General features: G+C 46.7%; 1 protein-coding gene across 1 annotated transcript in view; it reads right to left on the bottom strand.

The window, feature by feature from the left end:
- DNAH5 (dynein axonemal heavy chain 5) overlaps positions 1–22,830 on the bottom strand; it is a 4,235,244-nt gene that overhangs the window by 3,029,114 nt on the left and 1,183,300 nt on the right. Inside the window, exon 19 of the mRNA XM_069613779.1 lies at positions 3,172–3,417. Within this exon, the coding sequence (XP_069469880.1) occupies positions 3,172–3,417 (246 nt within the window). The remainder of the gene's footprint in view (positions 1–3,171; positions 3,418–22,830) is intronic.

The raw sequence follows: 22,830 nt of genomic DNA on the forward strand, positions 1-22,830 counted from the left end.
TACCATTTGAAAGCATTGTCCCCCCCCCCCCCCAAGAACCCTAAACCTAAACTCTATTTTAGGGGCTCATGGCTACACCATTGAATTGTAAGTCACCAAAGCGAAGACTCTTTACCTAAAACATTACTCACTTGTAACATAAAGCATTTTAATTTCTGATAAAACCCTGTATAAGGAGTTTGTTTTGCTATATAGTCTGTGTGGATCTTCTCTTATTGTTTGTGATTGCATGTTACCCTGGAACTTTTTCCCACATTGGTACCCTATTGAGAGTATGGTCTTGACTGCTCTGCCATGTGTACCTGGGGGAGAGGTAGGCGTAGGTGTTGACTGATCTTCCTGGAACCTAAATGTAAGTTCTAGGATTTTTTAAAATAATAATCAGCAAAGACAAGGATACATAAATATTTACTTGTACTTGTTAGGGAGAATTCACTGTTTAGGCTGAATTTCCTAACCTAGTGAGTCCCACAGCAGCTTTGCAGGATTTTTGGGGTTTATTTTTTTCTCCTGCCAAGAGTGAGACTCTTTTACCCTCACTCTTGGGCATGGTTTGAGTGTGTTTCTTTGAATCTAGATGTGTTTAATGGGCTATGGAGTCTTTTACCCCATAGGGCTTCATGTGTTTTTGTGATGTGTGTTACACAGCACCCTCAGTGCAGTAACACAGGGGTGTCATAGTGACCCCCAAGTATAGACTCCATACCCTGGGACTGATTACTGTCTCCCAGGGCATGTAAAGTCACCATTGACTTTACTAGTCTTAAATTCTGAACAGAAGCAGTACAAACCATCATATTGTGGACGTACTGGCTGGGGCAATTCAATTGCCCCGGGGTCTGTTAGTCGAGAGGGCACGTCTCCGTCCCCCCTGATCGAGTTTTGGCTGGTGGCAGTGGATACTACTTTTTATATTCAACCGCGAATATTTCTCTATGGGATTTTCCCATTGTTCGAGGCTACTATCTTTATTTATTTAATTACGATAGCCTCGAACATACTGCCGGTTTATTTAATTAATATTAATTCTCCGGTTGGTATTTTTTGCCAAAACTCGGCTCTAAAATGGCGTTTGTGTTCTCTTCTGTGACTCCAACCCAAGTTGAGCCCTTTGTTCCACTTTTTGGCGGGCTTCTCTACAGAAGCCCTCCAAAGTGGTGCCACTCTGTCTGGGGTACTTAGGAGGGGTGGAGGGGGATTTAGGCACCCTGGACTGAGTTGCCTAGGAAACTCAAGTTGCACTCCGTCCTGATTGGCCCAAGCGGTGAGCCGGCCGGCTCAACACTTAGCATGTTTGAGTGACAGCTAGGCTGAGTGGATGGGGGTTTTCTGCATAAAAGCAGGGCTTTGGGGACTGGAACTTCAGAAGTCGCCACAGGACCTAAGAATCCGACGAGGGAGAAGCTGAGCCGACCTGCCACGACGACACCACCGGTGGAGCCCTGCTGGACCGTCTCACCACTTTTCCCGACGACAGAGGAGATCTCCCGCCGGAGAGTCTTATTCCTTTGACTGGTGGGGATACCCAGTTTCAACGTCTTTTCGCCTTCACGATGTATCTCGTGGCCGCCTTGCCTGTGCCAAGCACCCCGGCAACCGGGATACCACGTTTTACCACGACCGCGAATTAAAGGGTACTACCTTTAACCGGAAAACTCCGCGGCTGGTTTCTTCCCTGGTAGTGCAACGACCTTCATCTTTCCTCCAAGTCGAGATCTTCTCTTCCCCTGGACGACGACGAGTCTTGCACCCACTGCCAGGAACAACTGCCACTGCTGGAGGATCCTTCCCACTTAAGGTACCGTGTCCCGCCTGGCTTCCCTTGCCACCGACTGTACAGGGTAGATTTAGCCCCCGGCTTTCGAACCTGCGTTAGCCTGGGACACCCTGGCTAAACTTTTCTGAGCCTCTCTAAACTCTTTCCGAACTCTCTGCAAGACTTTCTAAGCCTAGTGTAACCGTGTGATCCTGGGCGCATTTGTGCTCTGCTCTCTCTAAGAGTGGGCCCAGCCTATGGACTATAGCTCACAAGTGACTTTTGCTCTTCTGCCTTGCTAATAGTGTTCCAAAATCTTGGTGTATCTTTTCATATTCTGTCTTTTTCCCTCCCTTTTTCATAAACTTATTGGAGTGCCATATATAGTTAAGCGCTCACCTCTGTATGAAAATAAGTGGTGTTTTACTAAGACTTATCTGATAAGGAATAAGGGTTGTATATATTATAATAGTAACTGTGTTTAGAGTGTTTTACAATAAGAGTGCTGGAGTGTTTCAAACAGTGTGTTTTTAAATAAATAATTATATACTTTGATACCAAAGCTCTGGTCAGTGTTTTTTTGTATTATTGTATCTGAGTGCCTATTGTGTATACTTTGCATACTGCCTAACTCTTCTTGAGGGAAGTCTGACTGCTCAGCCACAGCTACCAGGTACATCTGGGTGGTACAGACTGCTACCAAGTGGGTTTACTGCTAACACCTGCAGTCCTAAATCTTTTGCAGTGTTCCCTAAGGGAACTGCACAGGTTTCTGCCTAACTGTACTCTATCGTGGCTTTTGAGGGTTATAAAGCAGATAATCACACCCTAACTTTGCAACACGTTTTAATACAGCTGATGTAGTCATGTCATGATTGATTTACCAGGCATGCTGTTGGTCATGATTTATTTTTCTATCTGTGGAAAATCAAAGTTAACAACGCAGTCTAAATTGGGGTTGTATTATAATAATAATAATATCTAGTTTTATATAGCGCTAAGCAATGAGATACAGTTGATATTATTATCCCACAGCGTGGTATTGCGTGGTACTCAATTTATCGACCTTGGAAGGATGGAAGGTTTATTTGAGTTGGCCCTGCCGGGATTCAAACCTGCATTAGCAGGCTGCGCAAAGATGTCAGAAATTAGCGCTCAGCTCGCTGTGCTATCTGACCGATATAAAGGGAAAAATCACATCCCATATACATTTCCATACAGTACATCCCATTAAACTGTAGTCACATGTTTTGGATATCCAAAAGTGCTTTTAATGTTACCATGATTTGTGGTACAGATCACGTAGCTGTCTTTGGGGCAATGAATAAGGATAGACAATGTTAATTAATGTATAGGTTTAGACTACATATCAGACATATTAAAACACCTTTACACATTTTTAAGTGACAATTTACCTAAAAAGGTAATCATGGATGAAGCGTGAATCCGTTTCCGAATTGCCTCTAGAGAATTTCTAGTAACCTTAAGAAGAGCATCAAGGTTGCGGTGGTTGAAATGGCAAAGCAGTTCGTGGGCCTCTTCTTCCAAGATCTCCATCATGTCCTTCTTTTTCTTTTTGGTTAGTGGGGAAGAATGACCTAGTAATGTTTGGCTGGCTGTGCCAGTGTGGGAAAATGACAAGCTCTCAGACCGTCCTTCATCTGTAAAATAAACACAGGAAAGCACATGAACAGGTATGTGCACAAGGATTGGAAGAGAGTACATTCATCAGTGTTTGTAGATAGCATCGTGGTTAGACTGAAGTGTGATTTTTGACATAATAAAAGCAAATAGAAAAATATGTTTTTACAAAATGTTCATACACCCCTAATACAGAACATTACTGATCAAATGTTTAGCAAATAAATAGTAATTACATTCACACAATCTAATCTACATGTTCACCCTTCTTCCTGCCTCATTCCTTGCCAACACCACCGACATCGAGCCTCCGCTCTACGAGGCTGCCAGAGCATCAATTCCTACATGCAGGTAAGCCCTGAAGGGCTTTTTGCAAATATACTGCAACGTTCTATTTGTGCCGAAAAGAGAGATGAGGGGAAAAAAAAGAAAAAGAAAAAGCAAAAAAAAGTTTTTGCAGCAAGTGTGTTTGTGTGCATGGGGGCCTGATCGTGGCTGCTAATACACATTGGCCTTTGCCCATCTGGACCTCCACACCTCTTCAACATGGCGACAGTATCAGCACACGAGTTGTGCATCGGCAGCCCTGCCATTTATTCCTGTGATTGGCCTGCCTTTGGCTAATTAGGTCCAATCACGCAAGCCAGCAGGCGAATGCCAGGCCCCCCCTCCAAGACCCACACTAAGGCCATGTCTGCTGTGCCTGCGTGGCTTGGCTGGGATCTGGGCCCCACATCTTTCTCTAGCTGATAAAATTCGTCATGATGATAGGTAAATCATCCTTGCACCGCCGGCCTATGGGATCCCCCCTCCTGACATTATGTGAGTGTTGACTGCTCTGTTGCCTGGCCCGTCCCCCTTTGCTTCTGTGCCTGTGCCACTCCTGACACTGTCACCATTCTACCACAGCTTACATTTCTCTCTTCACTACAAGCCAAAACATTTTACTTTTTTTTACTGTGAGAAACCTGAGGGTGTCTCTCTATCTAGTCCCCGGGGATCAGTGATCCAGGTGAGCAAGACACGGCCAACGCTTTTGGATTCAGTTCCTGGGGGTGAACCAGTGTGGGAGGATCACCTGGATGAGTGGTCCTTGGGAAGTGGGACACCGACGGGTGAGACGCAGTATCCCCCTTCTTTAAAGACCTTTTCCCCATCCTACCACGTAGGATATTCCAAAACACTGCCACCACGTTTCCGACAAGAACACTTTTGCACAACACAAAAGACAACGGACTAACACCAGAGCCGTTTACCTCATATGTCCCAACACAAGGGTCAGGCAAAGTCAGGCAATTGATCAGAATCACACACACCTGACGGCCCTTTCCCTTCCCCACAGGGATAAAAGGTGGAGCACGAGAGCACAGGACCTGCAAGGCAGACCTCACAACATGAGAGCTAACTCAGCACGGCAGTTCAAGAGGAGGAGAAAGGCGGCGCAAGTCGAGAGGATACCAAGGAGAGAAGAGATCTTGCCCTTATCGACAGAGACTTGTGAAGCCTCAACAGAAGGAAACGTAAGATCGCGGACAATAGCCAGCATGTGTTGCAGCAGATGTCAACGGTACACGGGCGCCTCCACCGCTGACAGCCAAGCCGAGGAGAGACGCATGGCCCAATGGACCAGCCTTGACTCTACAGACAAGAAAGCAAAGCAGTTAATCACAGCCGGTGAGTCGAGGGGAGGGCCGATAAAGAAACCGAACTGTGCTGAACGAAAATAGCAAGCGGCTAATTGAACTTTGAATAAACAAAGAACTGTTGATATAAGAAAAGTGGAAAGCCAGCCTAGCAGAATCAAACACCACGTGGGTGTTCACTCGAGAAACTCTAGGCAATTACCCTGCTGTTGAACTACAATAACCAGAAGGCCTTAGCAAAAGGCAGAAGGGGTAAAAGTGGTAATACGGGGGTCTTGTCAAATCCTCTGTACAGTCGAAAGTCTTTGACCGACAGATGATTGGGAAACTAAAGGAAACTAATCCTGCACTGTATGAGAAGTACACCATCAGTGCGTTGTAAAGGTTGGCAGGAGTGAACCTGGCGGAGGGATTCTAACAAGGGATGACAATCTAAAGTGCCATGAACACTGTTGACAGGAGTGAACACGGCTGAGGGATATCCACAGTGAACTGTTTTACAAAAGTTGAAAAGAGTGAACACGAAGGAGGGAGGCTGGAAATTGGAAAAAGGGTCCGAACCCGAGAGGGGGCAGATCCCGGGGTGGAAAGTCACCACCCAAAGTTCATTAAAAAGGGAACTGTTTAATTGAGTTGTCAAGTACGACTGTGAGAGGTCTGCGCTAGGGCTGAGACCGTCACCCAAAGTCATACGTGGAACAGAACTCTGTGTTTGTTAGTTGAAAATATCAGGCCCTCGATGGCAAGAGACTTTTTTTATTGAAAAAGAGACTTAACCATCGAAGAACCTGACAGCTGGAACGGAACTGTCAGCTCGTGCTGGAAAAGCTCAAGTGTCTGCTGTGCTCGGGACACCCACCTTGTCCCGTTATGAAAACGTGGCGAGCGGAAACCCCTGGCAATCACATCCTCGCCTATTATTTGTGAACACTTCTTTCTTTATTGAAACCCCTAACCCACACTCTTTCTGTAATTAGTTGTAAGGATTTGGCAATAGGTTTTTTGAGTATAGGCCTTTTTACTTTGACAAGACGCCACAATGATTGCCTTATTTTTTCTTTGATGGTCGAAGCTTGCTCCCATCTTAGATTTAGGTTTATGTTAGGAGTTTTTCCACCCTGCATTTACAGTTTAAAAACACCCTTGAACTGTGATCACTTGTCTGTCTTTACTGTTGCCACCATGAGTTCCTTAAGCTACCCTCCCGGTGCTCCCATTCCCACTGCCTCCACTACTGCACTGCTGTACTGCATTACCCTTGTCTTAAAATCTGATTTAGGTGTGCTGTCATCTTGCACTGTTTTGTGTCTGCTAGTCAAAAATTGCATTTAGGTGTTTTGCGTCTGTTAGTTAAACATCACATTTAGGTGTTTTGTGTCTGCTAGTCAAGAATCGAATGTAGGTGATTTGTGTCTGCTAGTCAAAAATAGAATGTAGGTGTTTTGTGTTTGCTAGTCAAAAATCAAATGCAGGTGTTTTGTGTCTGCTAGTCAAGAATTGAATTTAGGTATTTGTGTCTGCTAGTCAAAAATCAAATGTAGGTGATTTGTGTCTGCTAGGCAAAAATAGAAGTTAGGTGTGCACCTTAAAACCTAAGCAACGTCCGACCTTCCTGACTATCCGGCCCACTGTAGCTCTGTACAGCGAATTCGACCAGAGGAGGTGTCCTGGCTTGTAGTTTGGGCGAACTGGTTGGTCCCACCAGCTCAAGGGAAGATGTTTCCTGGAGTACCTTCTCTGTCGTCGGATTTGGAGATTGGGACCTGCAACAAGGCTTCACCGGGCGGTTCAGTTGTTGTAGGGGTCCTCTTCTTCCAGTTCCTCGTTGGTTCTTTCGTTCCAGTGGCGACTCTGTCTTTCCAGTCCCAGAGACCTGCTTTTTATGCAGTTTCCCCCATTCATACAGCCTGGCTGTCAATCACACAGCAGGGTGGCTGGCCTAGCAAGGCCAGTCCCCTTAGCCAATCAGAGAAGAGTGCGACTTGGGTTACAAAGGGAACCCATGGCAGGGGTCCGAAGATCCCTCCCTCACATCCTGCCTACCTAAACTATCAGGCGCCTTAATGAGGGCTCCTGCGCAGAAGCCCGTGAAAAGACAGCGAACAAAGGAGTCATCCCCGGTTTGGCGCTGAGTAAAACACGAGAAAGACTTTAACAAAAAGAAATGGCGAAAAAACCCAGCCGGAACCAAAATAAAATACATTTGGTCAAGCGGGTTTTGTTCGAGGCTAATATAATAGCCTAAAACATTACCACGTTTATATAAGATAATCGCGGTAGAAAGGTTAGGGTAGATACCACTGCCACCAGCCAAGTCTTAATGTTAAGGGAGCGAAACAAGGCTCCAAGAGGTACAGACAAAATGGGATAAGAGTTAACCCTGTCCAATACTCCATGTAAAATAGGGTGTACTGGGTCTGTGGTTTAAAGTGACTATATAAAGTTAAAGGCAACTTTACCTGTTTCTGGGGGACAGTAGTCAGCCCCAGAAAAATGGAGTCAAGGGGGAGTCTCAAAGACAACCCCTGTGTCACTGCACTGAAGGTGCTGTGTAACACACACAAAAAGTGGTGCACATGGAGTAGGTGAGGCTCCAGTGCTCAAGATCACACAGAAAGTAGAAATACACATAGCAAAACACATGTAAGAGTGGGAAAAAAGGCTCACACTCTTACCAGGTGAATAAAATAAATCCTACAAATCCAGCAAAGCTGCTGGGGGACTCAGTAGGTAAGGGAAATTTACCATTTATGAGAATTCTCCCTAACAGAGCTGCATACCCAGGATGACTTTAATTCTTGCTAATATTTCTTTACAATACATTTGTATCACTTGGACATTTTCACAACATGTGCCACAGATCACCTATGCTGTTACAACCGTGCAGCACATATCAAATGAGTCATGATATATTTTAGGCAACAGGCTTGGTTATAGTTGCTCATTCCCAGCTCCGTTGCCACAAGCCTGTAGATATCGAAATCCCCAATTTCCATTTCCACCTAGTGTGAGAAACCTCAAGGTGTCTCCCTAGCTAGTCCCTGGGGATCTGTCATCCAGGTGGCCAGGACACAGTCATCGTTATTCGAGCGAGTTCCTGGGGGTGAACCAGTGAGGGAGGATCACCTTGATGGGGGGACCTCGAGGAGTGGGAGTGGGAAACCGACAGGTGAGATGCGGTATCCCCCACTTTTTTTAAAAATGTTTTGTTTATTGGCAAAATTAACAGAGTACAATGGGTTACACCCAGCTCCAGGATAGGTACAGATACATGGATACAACAACAACTTACAGTATATACCAGACTTGAGGTGATTGATGTGCATACATGCCTTTTCAAATAGGGGATTCTTAACAAGTAGTTATACCTTGTATTTGATTACATAGTAAAACATCAGGGGAGAGGGTGGACAGGTAGGTTTGAAACTCTGACAATACGTTGCTGGGGCAAGATGTGGGGGATAGCGAGTTAATATACATCTCCTCGCAACTCTGGGCCCAGGTCAATGCAGCTAACCAGGTTTTGGTGTTTGGTGGTGCTGTCTGTTTCCATCCCTGAACTATGCATCTCTTGGCGATCATGCAACCTATATTTATGAATGTACAGAGTCTTATGTTCAGTAGATTATTCCATATGCCAAATAGGACTTCCAGGGGGAGCCCTCGAGAGGGGTGTCAACAATGTCTGAGAGGGTTTTCAATACATTGTTCCAGAATGAGTTGAGATGAGCACAAGTCCAAAATATGCGTATGTGGTCAGCCGGGCCGGTCCAGCATCTAGGACAAAGGGTTACTGTGTCTCAGGAAGTCCTAAGTTTTTGGGGTATGTGTTACAGTCTATTCAACAATTTGTACTGCATGCACCGGAATCTAAAATTCAGAGAAACCTGCTTGGTGTGTGCACACATAAGTTTCCATTGGGCATCAGATAGGGCCTCCCCCATGTTCTCAGACCACCTATTGCGTGCATTCGGGATCGGAAGGGGTTGTTTGTTTAGAAGCATTTTGTATAGTGTCAAAAGTGTTCTGCGGGCACCACTGGAGTTGGCAATGTGCACAACCTTCTTGGTTTCTGGGGGTTCCAGCGGGTAGCATGGCCACAGTGTCTGGACTGCCGAACGTAACCTGTAGTATTACATGAGTGCTATTCCTGAGCCAGTGTGTTTGTGCCGCCATGTTTGTGGAGTAATGAATTTCCCATCCGGAAACAGGGCAGCAAGTTCTCTGTAGCAGAGTCGTTCCCAGCGTGTGATCAGTGAGGTAGCCCAAGTGGGATTGAGCCCGGGGAATCTCCACAACGGTAGCCATTTATAGTAGGAATATACCTCAGAGCCAGGCCCAAAGTGTGGAGGAGACTGGATCGAATGAGCAGTCGTCTTGGTGTTTGCTGTCAAAGAACAGCGTCCTGAGATCTGGTCTATTGTCCGCCAGTTCCTCAAGTTTGACATGGGGCGGTTGCGAGTTGTCCTCGTACCAATGACAGGCGTGCTGGGCCTGTGCAGCTATCCAGTACAGTTTGAGGCTGTGGGCAGTGAATCCCCCCTTGTCCTATGGCAGGGTCATGTCTAACCATTTCTTACGGACCGCACCAGAATGCCATAGGACCTGCGCACAAAGTCCATGGAATCTGGTGAAAAAGGGCCTGCCCGGCCAAACCGGGACGTTGGCAAATATGTATAAGAGTTTTGGGACTAAAATCATTTTAATTAAGCCGAGCTTGCCAGTCATCATGCACAGAAGAGCTCACAATCTGGCCAGCTTGCCCGCTATGTAGTCCTCTATTGCACAGTAGTTTTCCTTCTGGAGGGAGGGGTTCACCCCGACACCCTAAATCCAAGGTATCGAATCTCCAGAGGGGACTAGCAGAGAGGATATATCCCTCTGGGTTGCTTTGTGCCACTGGTGAGTGGCAACATCTCTGATTTGGTATAGTATATAGTGAAACCGTAGAAGCCCCCCCAAGTGAATTATGTTGCAGAGGAGGGGATCCAGATTACATATAGCCGGACATCATCAGCGTATAGACTATCACGGGTGTGCCACTCAGATGGATTCCCCGATGTCTGTGCCCAGCGTGGATCATGTCTGCCATTGGTTCGATGGCCAGGGCAAAGAGGATCAGAGAGAGCGGGCAGCCCTGCCGTGTGTCTCTGCCCAGTCCAAATGGTTCAGATGTCTGAGAGCTCACTAGGACTACGGCTGTGGGGCATGTATATAGGAGTTTAATACTGCAAAGCATTTCAGGACCGATACCCAACTTTTCGAAGACCACCCATAAATATTCCCATAAAACCATGTAAAATGACTTCTGGGCATCTAGTGTCACGGCCACCGCCTCAGCCGCCGGGTCGATTTTTGCCATCACAACAAACATATACCTAACATTCAATGATGTCGATCTTCCGGGGACAAAGCCCCCTGGTCACTGTGTATATGGGGCATCAGTGGAAGGAGTCTATTTGCAAGGGTTTTGGCATAGATTTTAGTGTCCACAGTCATGAGGGAAAGGGCTCTGTAGGACCAGCATTTGTTGCTTGGCTTGTCAGGTTTGAGGAGGATAGTTATAGTGGCATCACGCAGGGGGGTGTAGGCAGAATGGAGTCGTGGAGCGCCTCAACCCATACCTCAAGAAGGCCTGGGATTAGTAGGGCTGCATGTTCCTGGTAGAATTCAGACGTGAGGCCATCTGGGCCAGGGGCATTGCCTTGTGGCAGGTCAGTTACTACCGTAAGAAGCTCTTCCATTAACAGGGGGTTTTCCAGACTTTCTCTGGTTTGGGCGTTCCTTGTGACAGGAGGATACCTTCTAGAAGGGATTGTATGTCGTGAAGGTCTTGTTGCTGCCCTGAAGCATATAGGGAACTATAAAAGTCAGAGAGCACTGTAAGGATTTCCTTGTCTGACCATTGGAAAGTACCCTGTATATCCTTAATGCCTTCCACCTGGGTGGTGCCCCTCTCAGATTTGGCTAATCTAGCTAGTGTTCTGCCCGGCGTTTCCCCTTCCCCGTATTTCCTGGCTGCTTGTGGACACAAGTAGTAGCGTACTTCCCTCAGGGTGTGCACCTTGAATTATTCCAACTCGGAGCGTATCTGGGCCATTGGTTTTGGAGCGTTGGAGACCGCTCATGATGGTTTTTAGTACCCCCGCTTCCCTTGAGATTGACATTCCACGGATGTAGACCTTGAAGGCTTTCCATCGCACCCCGGCGGAAGTCGTGCCCGCCTCAGTACAAGCAAAGTACGTTTCTATATCTACACAGATTTCTGCCTTGAATATTACATCTTTGAGAGCATCAGATTTGAAACGCCAGGTGCTGCCGACATAGGAGGCCTGTCAGTTTTAAGAGTCAAAACTACTGGGGAATGGTCGGAGAGGGTGAGAGGTAGTATTGCGGTTTCCCCTACTTTACCGATCAGTGAGCTAGAGGTCAGGTACATGTCTGTTTGTGATGAGCTGTCATGCACAGATGAATAGAATGTGTACTGACGCTCTTGTGGATAAAGTAGCCGCCACACGCCTCTCAGTCCCAGGTGTTCCATGTGGGCCAGGAGTTGACGGGCTGCCTGTGATAGTGGTCTAGGGGCCACGCCCAACCTGTCCATAGCTTGGTCAAGGATTAAGTTCACGTCTCCTCCCCACATGATGGGGACACCAATGTAACCAGTAAATATTGCTACTATGTCATTGAAGAATTCAGGAGAATCTATGTTGGGACAGTAAGTGTTAACCAATAGTAATTCTATATAACAGTTTAGGATGACGTAGCGCCCCCCGGGATCCAGTTATTTCTTTTTTAAGGCAAATTTCACAGATTTGTGAATTAGTGTCATAACCCCCCTAGATTGGGTTGAGTATGAGGTGAAAAACCTGTTTGCCCCCAAAGTCGGCGCTATGCCCGTGAGCGCACCCTCCTTAGCATGTGTCTCTTGTATGAGAAGAATCTTGATCCCGTGTCTATTAGCGTAGGTCATGATCTTGTTTGATTTGGTGAATTTCCCTATCCCTCGCACATCACTTTCAGTTCCATTGCCCTGAATGGACATTTTTGGACGGCATCCCACTGGCCGGCAGCTACAAGCTGCATTCTTGTAAACTGATCTAGTTACAACCCTGTACTCTGCTTCCAAGACCTTTTCCCACTTTTCACTCGAATGTACCCTGTAGCGAAACAGGCGCTTGAACCGTTAAAGGGAACCACTAGTAACTCCATTCCCCGTCCCCACCCATCCACCCTTACTGCCCTCCCCAACCTAGCAGTGTAAAGCTCCTTCCCTCCCCGTCTCCATCCCGTGGGCCACCCCAACATGGCCACAACAAATAACCACAACCCAACATTGGTTGAGCAGCTTCTATGGGGCTGATTGCTGTCACTTTGGCCTGTAACACGACATTGTTGCAGGATCACTTATTAAGGTGTGCGCGTGGTAGTGGTAGTGGTAGGTTATATGTCCGATGCTATGTACTCATCAGTGAATCATAGTTGACTGAAGTGCGGACCATGTCAGTTCCTTTTGATCAGTAGTCAATCATCCTCATTAGCTTCCTGATGGTCTGGTAGCAATATCTGGGCCTCTATGAACTTAACTGCCTCAACCAGAACCATAAAGAAGTACATTTTTTCATGGAACTGTAATCTCAAATGGCCAGGAAATAGCATTCCATACTGGATACCGCAGCCTTGGACCATTTTTTTAACACTGATGAATTGACGTCTCTTGTTGTGAACCAGCATTGAAAGGTCTGTGAAAATCCAAATTGTCTAGGAGCCCAAGCGCAATTCCTTTTTTTCCCTGGCGAGGCATAGAATATGGTCTCTGTCGCGAAAGCTTAAGATTTTGACAATGATAGGGCGGGGGAAGACTCCCGGTTTTGGCTTGGGGGCAAGTGTCCGGTGGGCCCGCTCTACAGCAAAGAAGGGGGCGAGCATGGGAGCATCAAGAAGATCTTTGAGTAGGTTTTTGACGGCTTGCTCCATGCCACCAGATACTGCATTATCGGGTTCCCCCACAATGCAGATGTTGTTCCTTCTGGAACGTGATTCAAGGTCATCACATTTGGATCTCACAGCCTTTACTTCCTTTACAAGGGTTGCCAACGTATTTTGGAGACCCTGCACAGTGTCCTCTGTCGCACCGATCCTCGTCTCTGCTTCAGTGATGCTCACCGTCTCTTTGGCAAGCTGTGATCTCATGAATACCTGTTATATTGTCCAGTATTTCGTGGCCAGCTGTGAAGCCCTTACTCATGGCCTCCATCATATAAGGGAGATCCGACGGTGGGATGATGCTGGGTTGCAACTGGTGCAGATGAGGACCAGCTGAGGTACTGGGGTTCTCACGGGGTGCCGTCTTAGCAAACTTGTCCATAGCTCCTGTTCCTTTCCCACTGCCCATCCACCTGGTCATGGCGGTTGGCAGGGGGACTGGTGTGTAGGTAGGCTCCGGGAGTGTAAGCAGAGGGCCCCCGCTGTATGTTAGCAGTTATTCGGCGTATATCGGCATCCACGTTTGGATGCAGGTTCCTCCAAAGTTGGTGGGTGTCAAGATTGGTGTCGGCCAATGGGTGGGCCCGAGTATCAGGAGCATAGGTTCGTTTTCACAGCCTCACATGGGCATTCAATGTTAAGGCCTCAGATGTTGGACCCCCCCTCAAGACCCTTAAGGGTCGAGGTCTCGGCTGGGGGATTGTTTTAGTTCACCAGGCATAGGGGGCATAAGGGGCATCCCAACCCGGCACACCACCATGTGAGCTAGGTGCCAGAGGCCAGATCAAAAATATGTTGCAGATACAGGGTGCAGGATGTCCATGGGGATCACTGGAGGATCACTGCAGGCCAGGGTACACCCAGGAGGCTGTCCACTCACTTCATATCAGCGCCGGAGGGAAGGAACAGGAAGGACCCAGTGTTGGGCCTCAGGGCGTAGGATTTGCTGAGGTGCCCAGGTTCAGGGCAAGCGGATTTGCTATTGGCGTTGCCGCAGGGCTTGGGGCCCAGGAGAGCATGCTACCCACTGCTGTGGCTCCAGATGCTGGGTGTAGGACAATCTAGTGCTCTGTGCACCCAGGGGGATCCCAGGGCGGCAGTGCTCTAATTGCTAGGCCAGGGACTCACCATGTGGAGCGTAGTGGCATAGTCTCCCCACGGGGGCAGGGGCTCAAGTGGTGGCCATGAGTGTCCTCTGCTTCGGTCCACAGCATGATGGCTCAAGCTATGCCTCCTGCTTGCTCAGCGGATGCTGAGGCCAGGGACAACCTCCCTTCGGGTGGCGGTGCAGTAGGCCCTCTCCTACAACCCCATAGCACAGCGCAGCCTCGTGCCCACCCTCTGGTTTCCCACGAATCTTGCACAGTTTGTTTCCCACAATCTGATGTGCCGGCCCTGGGGATTCCGTCACAGGAGAGTGGATGGTGCAGCTACCAATCAGAAAGTATCAGGCTGTACACAGAGTTTAAGCACTAAGCAGCCATCTTGCTGGCTGCTCAGCAGTTCCCCTCGGTATACCCTTCTTTTGACACCTTTCCCCCATCCTACCACATAGCCATTTGAAAACACTGCCCCCCCTTTTCGATATGAATACTTTCACACAACACACCAGAAAACAGACTAACACCAGAGCCACTTAACTGACATGTCCAAATACAAGGGTCAGGCAGAGTCAGGCAATTGATCAGAACTACACACACCTGACGGCCCTTTCGCTTCCCCACATGGATATAAGGTGGAGTGAGAGAGCACAGTACGAGCATGCAGACGGCACAACGAGACGGCAAACCAAGCGCGGCAGTTCAAGAGAAGGAGAAAGACGGCGGGAAACGAGAGGGCGGCGATGAGAGAGGTGACCTTCCCCTTTTCGATCCCGATCTGTGGAACCTTCGTGGAGGAAAGCCTAAGATCACGAACAAAGCAGATGTCAATGGTACACGAAGCGTGTCGACGCTGATAAGCAGGAGCGAGGGAAACTCCTGTTACTGCGGTACCGGCCTTGAATCTAGTAAAGCCGAAAGCCAAGCGGTTCATCACAGCCAGAGAGTCGAGGGGAGAACGGATAAGAGCCCGGCTGTGTTGAATGAGGAATGCAAAAGTGGCAAGTTTGATCCTAGTTCAATGAACTGTGAAAGAATTGTAAAAGTATTAAGGGGAGACCAGCTGCAGAGCAAAAATACCAAAACCAGAAGGCCCTAGGAGAGCCACCAGAAGGAGTCAAAGTGGTCATACTAAAGGTCTAGGAAAAACATTGCACCATCGAAAGACTTCGATCTAAAAATGTGTGAAAGCAGCGGGAAGTGAATCATGCATGGTGAAATCAAAAGGGGAAGTGAATCCCGTGAGCATTACAAGTGAAAGTGAATGTGAATTTGGCAAGAAGAGGGGTGCTAACGAGAAGGGGGCAAACTCTAAAGTCCCAAGAAACAGTGTGGCAAAAGCAAGGGATGTCCACTATGAACTATTTGAAAAGACATTGAAAAGCCAAGAGAAGTGAACCCCGCTAAGGAGAGGACAGGAGAAGTACACTGTCCCGCTGGTCATTTTGGAATCCTGAGGGAGAAACCAAGAGACGCTGTAAAACAGGAGATGTACACTGTCCCGCTTGTCACAGGAGGGTCATCGCTCGGAAGAGGGGGACCCGGGGGTGAGCCATTATCACCCTGATCACGTGAACCAGAGACAGGGAGGTTCACAGCAAACTGTTGAACAGGCTTTTGTGAGAACCATAGAAGAAGACAGTTGAAGGCCGTAGGGAACCCGTCAAGAGGGTCGAGCCCGAATGAGGGAGATCCAGGGGTGAAGACATCACCCAAAACCTATTAAGGTGAAACATTTAACCCAACATGAACTGCAAATAAGAGCTTTGTGTTTGTGTCACGACTCGCTCCCTTCGCTCCCGTTCCCACCACTTGGGGGCATGATTTGGGGTTTATTCCCTACTGGACCTTTCCTCCGAACCTTATGCTACAGTGCTGTGATGAATTGGGAGCGCTAAATCCCTATTTTCCAAGCTACTTCCCTTCCGGATCCATTCCAGGTTTCTGGCAGCCAGCATGCTTCTTTAACCAAATGACTATGCTTCCCAGAATGCCTGGCCCACTGCTCCACCTCCACCCTTGCAGGACAAGGTTGGGTGGAGGATAGGTAACAGCTGTGGCTGCAGGTGCAGCAATCAGCACACCTGAGGCGTGTGCTCGTTAAGCAGCTTTAAAAGCCTCAGTCTTACTTCAGTCCAGCGCTGGTCATTGTAGCAGTGTTCCTGTTGTGACTAGTCTCCTGTTCCTTGGTTCCTGGTTTCTGTGCCTTGTACCTAGTTCCAGTTCCTAGCTTTTGTGCCCAGTTCTTAGCTCCTGTATCTTGTTCCTCTGTCCTGGATTTCGGATTAATGTGCTAATTGATTTATGCTTTCTGAATTTCCCTTTCTGTCTTCCTCTGTCTGCAGACAGCCTTTCTCTGTGCTTAACTCTTAGATGCAGCCCAGGTTGCCGGTGCGTTCTGTCTCTTTATGCTGTCCTGGTTACTGAAAAGCTTGATGCATCAATCTTACTTTAGTAGTATTTGTTTACTGCCTTTTTTCCTTGGTTGGGTGGGAAAGGTTTCCTTTTGTAATAGCGTTTCCCCTGCTCCTGATCCTACTTTATTCAGATTCCATTCCATATTTTCCATTGCACTTCTGCATTTACTTTCCATCGAATATTAGGTGTGGGTGTTGTTGTAACATGTTCCAGTGTGTATCCCCTTTTGTTTTCCTCACAAGTTAACATCACAATTCATACTTGCCCCTGACTAGGGTTTTATGTATTTTGTTATATTTAACCCTTTGCTTTTACAGCCTTCTGGGTTCCTGTTTGATCTACAGGGTTCGTGAAATTACTGACATTCTAGTGGTCTTTCCGGTCCTCGTGAGTACTGTTTGAATGTTCCTTATTCAGTATTTTACAGAGTGTCAGTTCACAGAATCTGTCCTCGCTTGCCCGCTACGTGGGTTTAGCGCTGTCCGTATCTGTAAGAGCATAGTGGGTAAAGAGTTTGCTGACTTTCCTTTCAGTTATAAGGAGGTCTTAAGTGCTTACCCCACATTCCTTTTTCATATATTGGTTTTGTTGTCACACTCTATTTGCACTCCTGGGTTCTAGCATACATGAGTCGTTGTTCCTGTGTGCACGTAGTTTAATTCGAAGCTATTCACTGTGTGATTTAGTGCACATTTCCCTTGCCATATTCGCTGCCTTTGTACTCGCCTGACTAATCCTGACAGAATGACCAGCCCAAAATTCCCATTGAATATGGCAAGTTTAAGAAAGAAAGGCAGCAAGGCCTCTAACATGTTTGTACAGAAAGCTTCCCCTACATTTACCTGTGACAATCAAATCACTAGTCCTGACTTAAATGAACTCCTTGTCACGAATGGGCATTTACGTGCAAAGTATTTTTCCCATAGGATGGCACATCCTACATTGCCTGATCCTAGTTCTGTCTTTTGTTTTGATCCAGATTCTATGTCAGCGCAAGCCTTAGCCGCAGAAAACAACACACTGTTAGACTTATTATACAAGAGTACCTCTGTTGTTGAACCCCATGATTCCAGTTGTGCTTCACCTCAGATAGAACAGTTTCATGGTACAAACATAAAGAATGGAGGGGTTCCTTGCATAACTTCTGTTTTCTACCCTCAGTCTAAAGCATACTCCTTTGCACAGGTACATACTGTAGCCCCTAATGCCAAGAGGTCTAATGTCAATAGTTTGCTTAAGGGAAACACAGACCAAGTTGGTAAGAGAAACTATAAATCACAGAACCTGCAAGCAGTAGAGGACAATGTACAATCGGCGCACATCCAGATTGCTAGTGCAGGATCCAGCCCTGATGCCACTATGTCTCCCCCTGTGCCTACTGATAGTGATGTACAGTTAATGCAGGGCATGCTAAGAGCTAAACTTGAGGAGTTAAGACAAGAATTCATTTCTTTACAAGAGGAGAATAAAACCTTGCACTCTTTACTGAATACACCTCAGACTTTATCTGTTGTTGTTGAGGAAGTGAACACTGTTCAGCCCCTGAGTGCAGAGACTTTGGTAAACCATGATATTTGTCAATATGTTAGATCTATTGGGAGTGAAGGTCTCTCGTCTAGCACAGCGCTTAATCTGGGCACAGTTTCTAACAATTGTTCTGCTGTTTGTCAGGGATTGCAGTTAGCTGAAGATTTACAAGCCACTCCTTTACCTAAAATTTCCTGTGTAGCAGTTTGTCATAATTCTGAGCTAGCACACATACAAGCTTCTGATTTCCAAACACAATCCACAATGGTGGCATACACAGATTCAGTCACTGCAGTAGGCTTAGGCCCTGCTCTTGATACAGCTGCTGAGACTGAAGTAGATGTTAAAGCTGATGTGGAAAACGATGTTACCTCTGGGTTCACTCTTCCTTCTGCCAATTCTGATCAATGCGAACAGTCAGAGACAGTACAGATTTCATGTTCTGATGGACTCATTCCACAGTATACAGAACCAAAAAACCGGCAGGCGATTCCTGAACTGTTGATTGTTAATCTGCCTCTTTCAGAAGCTAAAACAGAGGAATAGACAATTGACGAAATCCTGATTAACAGAGACTTTACTATGGTGATTCCACTGGTTGATTTTGACTTCTACAAAGAAAGAGACTCTGTGTCACCCACTAAAGAAAGGGACTGCAAGGGTACAGCTCAGTCTTTGGTTACTGGTGCCAAGGAGTCTACTGCCCTAAAGGTGCCCTCCATTCCTGAGCCACCAATGTGTCTGTCAACTTCTGAGACTTCTGTCTGTCCTCCTACAACCATTGACTCTTCTATGATCCAATCCACAGCCCTGCAGTCATCTTTGGCACACGTGTCTTCAACCAATGAACCGCTGCCATGTCTGCCATTTACTCAAGAGCCAGTCCCAAAGACCTGGACATGTTTGTATCCAGCAACCGAGAGTGCTTCAGCTTGCATGCCTTCAGCCTCAAGGTTTCCCCTGGCCTGCCTGTCTTCAGCTACAGTGACTCATCCTGCAGATCATCCTTCAGCTTTAGAGCCTCCGGTAGTCCATCAAAAGTGCATGTCTTCAGTCCCGGAGTATACTGAGTATTTGCCTTCAGTTCATGAGACGCCTGTATCCTGCTTAGCCTCGCTGCCAATATCAGAGGTATACCTGTCTACACCATCAGATCCTGCTGTATTTTCTTCTGCTCCAGCGATTCCTCCTGAATCCCAACCATTTACTGTCGATGAACGTCTAGGCTGCCTTTCTTATGCTTCAGGGGGATCATCAGAATGCCTGCCTTTTACACAAGACGATTCTCCCAACTGCTTCACTTTAGCATCAGAGCCTCCTAAAAATGCAGCATCAGAGTTTGAGACTTTTGCCAGCTCCCGCTTCAGAGTCATCAAGCTGGACCAAGTGATGAGTCAGAACCACTCACCTGGGTGTGCACAGGGGGTGGTGCAGACCGGCGTATTACCTACAGGACTTGTGCAACAGAATTCCGCCAAGAAGCACCAGTTGGGTGCTAGTAGCCAAAGGAAGGGAATGACTGCTGCAGTTCAAAATGTGTCTGTTATTGCTCCTTCTGCGAGTGTGCCTGAAATACCAAGTACTGCGTCTATCACTCCTATCAGTATGCCAAACGTCCCTGCTGTTGTATCCCACGTGCAACAAAGTGGCTACACGACTGTCACCAGGAGTACCAGCCTTGTACAACCCATTGGACTTTCAGGTCTCCAAGGCGTAGAACATGTGCAGTCAAACCTTAGTCACTTTCAACCACAAGCCTTTTCCCAGATGGATGACAGAAGAAAATCTGAACCTCTACCTCAGCCGCCACCTTCTCTAATGGCTGAACATAAACCTTTCCTGAAGCCAGCAATTTCCTCACCTCCCGCATGTCCACTCTCGGCAGAAAGGCTAACAGGGCTTCTACCATTGTCTAAGGCATGTTGCACCAGCCTGCCTCCCTCCTCAAAGACTTATAAGGGTCCACTCCCAGTGACTGTGCTTCCTGGACCTTCCAACTCTGCTTCAGGTCCTGCAAGTCCTTCATGCCTTTCTTCGAACCATGAGTCTCTTCCTCACCAGAAGCCACCGTTTCCATCAGTGCCACCTCCAAAGACAAAGCGCTCCTATCATGGAAGTCCATCTGCCTTTGCCCACAGGCCACCATTTCCATCAGTGCCACCTCCAAAGAAAAAGCACTCCCATCATGGAAAGAAGATGTCTCGTGCGGGTGGCGGGCACCCGAAGACGGCCGTAGGAGGGGGTATACTGTCACGACTCGCTCCCTTCGCTCCCGTTCCCACCACTTGGGGGCATGATTTGGGGTTTATTCCCTACTGGACCTTTCCTCCGAACCTTATGCTACAGTGCTGTGATGAATTGGGAGCGCTAAATCCCTATTTTCCAAGCTACTTCCCTTCCGGATCCATTCCAGGTTTCTGGCAGCCAGCATGCTTCTTTAACCAAATGACTATGCTTCCCAGAATGCGTGGCCCACTGCTCCACCTCCACCCTTGCAGGACAAGGTTGGGTGGAGGATAGGTAACAGCTGTGGCTGCAGGTGCAGCAATCAGCACACCTGAGGCGTGTGCTCGTTAAGCAGCTTTAAAAGCCTCAGTCTTACTTCAGTCCAGCGCTGGTCATTGTAGCAGTGTTCCTGTTGTGACTAGTCTCCTGTTCCTTGTTCCTGGTTTCTGTGCCTTGTACCTAGTTCCAGTTCCTAGCTTTTGTGCCCAGTTCTTAGCTCCTGTATCTTGTTCCTCTGTCCTGGATTTCGGATTAATGTGCTAATTGATTTATGCTTTCTGAATTTCCCTTTCTGTCTTCCTCTGTCTGCAGACAGCCTTTCTCTGTGCTTAACTCTTAGATGCAGCCCAGGTTGCCGGTGCGTTCTGTCTCTTTATGCTGTCCTGGTTACTGAAAAGCTTGATGCATCAATCTTACTTTAGTAGTATTTGTTTACTGCCTTTTTTCCTTGGTTGGGTGGGAAAGGTTTCCTTTTGTAATAGCGTTTCCCCTGCTCCTGATCCTACTTTATTCAGATTCCATTCCATATTTTCCATTGCACTTCTGCATTTACTTTCCATCGAATATTAGGTGTGGGTGTTGTTGTAACATGTTCCAGTGTGTATCCCCTTTTGTTTTCCTCACAAGTTAACATCACAATTCATACTTGCCCCTGACTAGGGTTTTATGTATTTTGTTATCTTTAACCCTTTGCTTTTACAGCCTTCTGGGTTCCTGTTTGATCTACAGGGTTCGTGAAATTACTGACATTCTAGTGGTCTTTCCGGTCCTCGTGAGTACTGTTTGAATGTTCCTTATTCAGTATTTTACAGAGTGTCAGATCACAGAATCTGTCCTCGCTTGCCCGCTACGTGGGTTTAGCGCTGTCAGTATCTGTAAGAGCATAGTGGGTAAAGAGTTTGCTGACTTTCCTTTCAGTTATAAGGAGGTCTTAAGTGCTTACCCCACATTCCTTTTTCATATATTGGTTTTGTTGTCACACTCTATTTGCACTCCTGGGTTCTAGCATACATGAGTCGTTGTTCCTGTGTGCACGTAGTTTAATTCGAAGCTATTCACTGTGTGATTTAGTGCACATTTCCCTTGCCATATTCGCTGCCTTTGTACTCGCCTGACTAATCCTGACAGTTTGTTTGTTTGTTTTGAGAATACTTCAGGCCCTCGAAGGCAAGGGACTTTCAAGAGGAATGAGACTTGTCCATCGACGGACCTCATTGCTGCCATTGGAACTGTTAACTCGTGCTGGGGAAGATTGAGTGTGTGCTTTGCTCCAAGCTCCCCTCTTACCCGTGCTTCAAACGTGGGGAAGGGAGTCCCAGGCTACGGCATCCTGACATATTATGTACGAACACTTCTTTCTTTTCCTGAGAACTATCCCACATCCTTTTTTGTATTAGTTGTGAGGTTTGGCAATAGGTTTCTTAGTATAGGCCCTTATTATTTGACACAATGCCACAAGGACTGCCTTATTTTTCATTTGATGGGCAGCGTTTGCTCCCATTTTAGATTTAGGTTAGATTAGGTGTTTTTTCCACCGTGCATACAGTTAAATAAACAACCTTGAACTGTGATCACTTGTGTCTGTCTTACTTGTTGCCACCATGAGTTCCTCACACTAGACATATAATTGTCATTGCATCAGTGAATTTTTTGAACTGTTTGAGACTAAATGAATAAGGTTTTTACTGGGGCACAGTTCGTTTTATGGTAGGGTTTATTTTTTTTAATTTTTTTATGAAGTTAGTATTGAGTAGAATGAACTTTTTGGGGAAATTGCAGGGGTTGAAATGTGTATTCATTTGGAAGCAGGTTTTATTCACTAGATGTTATTAATGATTTGTTAAATAATTGTGTGTTTTTATTCTCTTTTGTACGGATTACATTGTTATGGTTGAATTGACATTTTAACCAATAAAGAATCAAAACAAATACATTCTCAAAAAAATATTTTTTAAAGACTGCTCGACCCAGAGTTGGAGAATGAGATGCTGCATTCTGCCATTTTCTCCTGGATCAGGCTACGTCAAAGTCGGATTTCACCCGTGTGTTACAGGTTTCACCGAAAATGTAAAAAAATCCTTCCTTGTCCTAGCACATGGGATGATTTCTAGATAGTGAGTCATAGTACCCCTCCATTTATGTTCATACTGTAAAGGACTCAGACTAGTGTACCCAGGCCACTTGTCCAAATTAGTACTCCAGTCCAATTTAAGCATGGATTTCTTGCCCTTATCAGGCTCATTCAAAAGATCGA

The sequence above is a fragment of the Ambystoma mexicanum genome, chromosome 5p (genome assembly GCF_040938575.1).
Source record: "Ambystoma mexicanum isolate Mex_15411 chromosome 5p, UKY_AmexF1_1, whole genome shotgun sequence".
In the NCBI taxonomy this organism is placed as follows: domain Eukaryota; kingdom Metazoa; phylum Chordata; class Amphibia; order Caudata; family Ambystomatidae; genus Ambystoma; species Ambystoma mexicanum.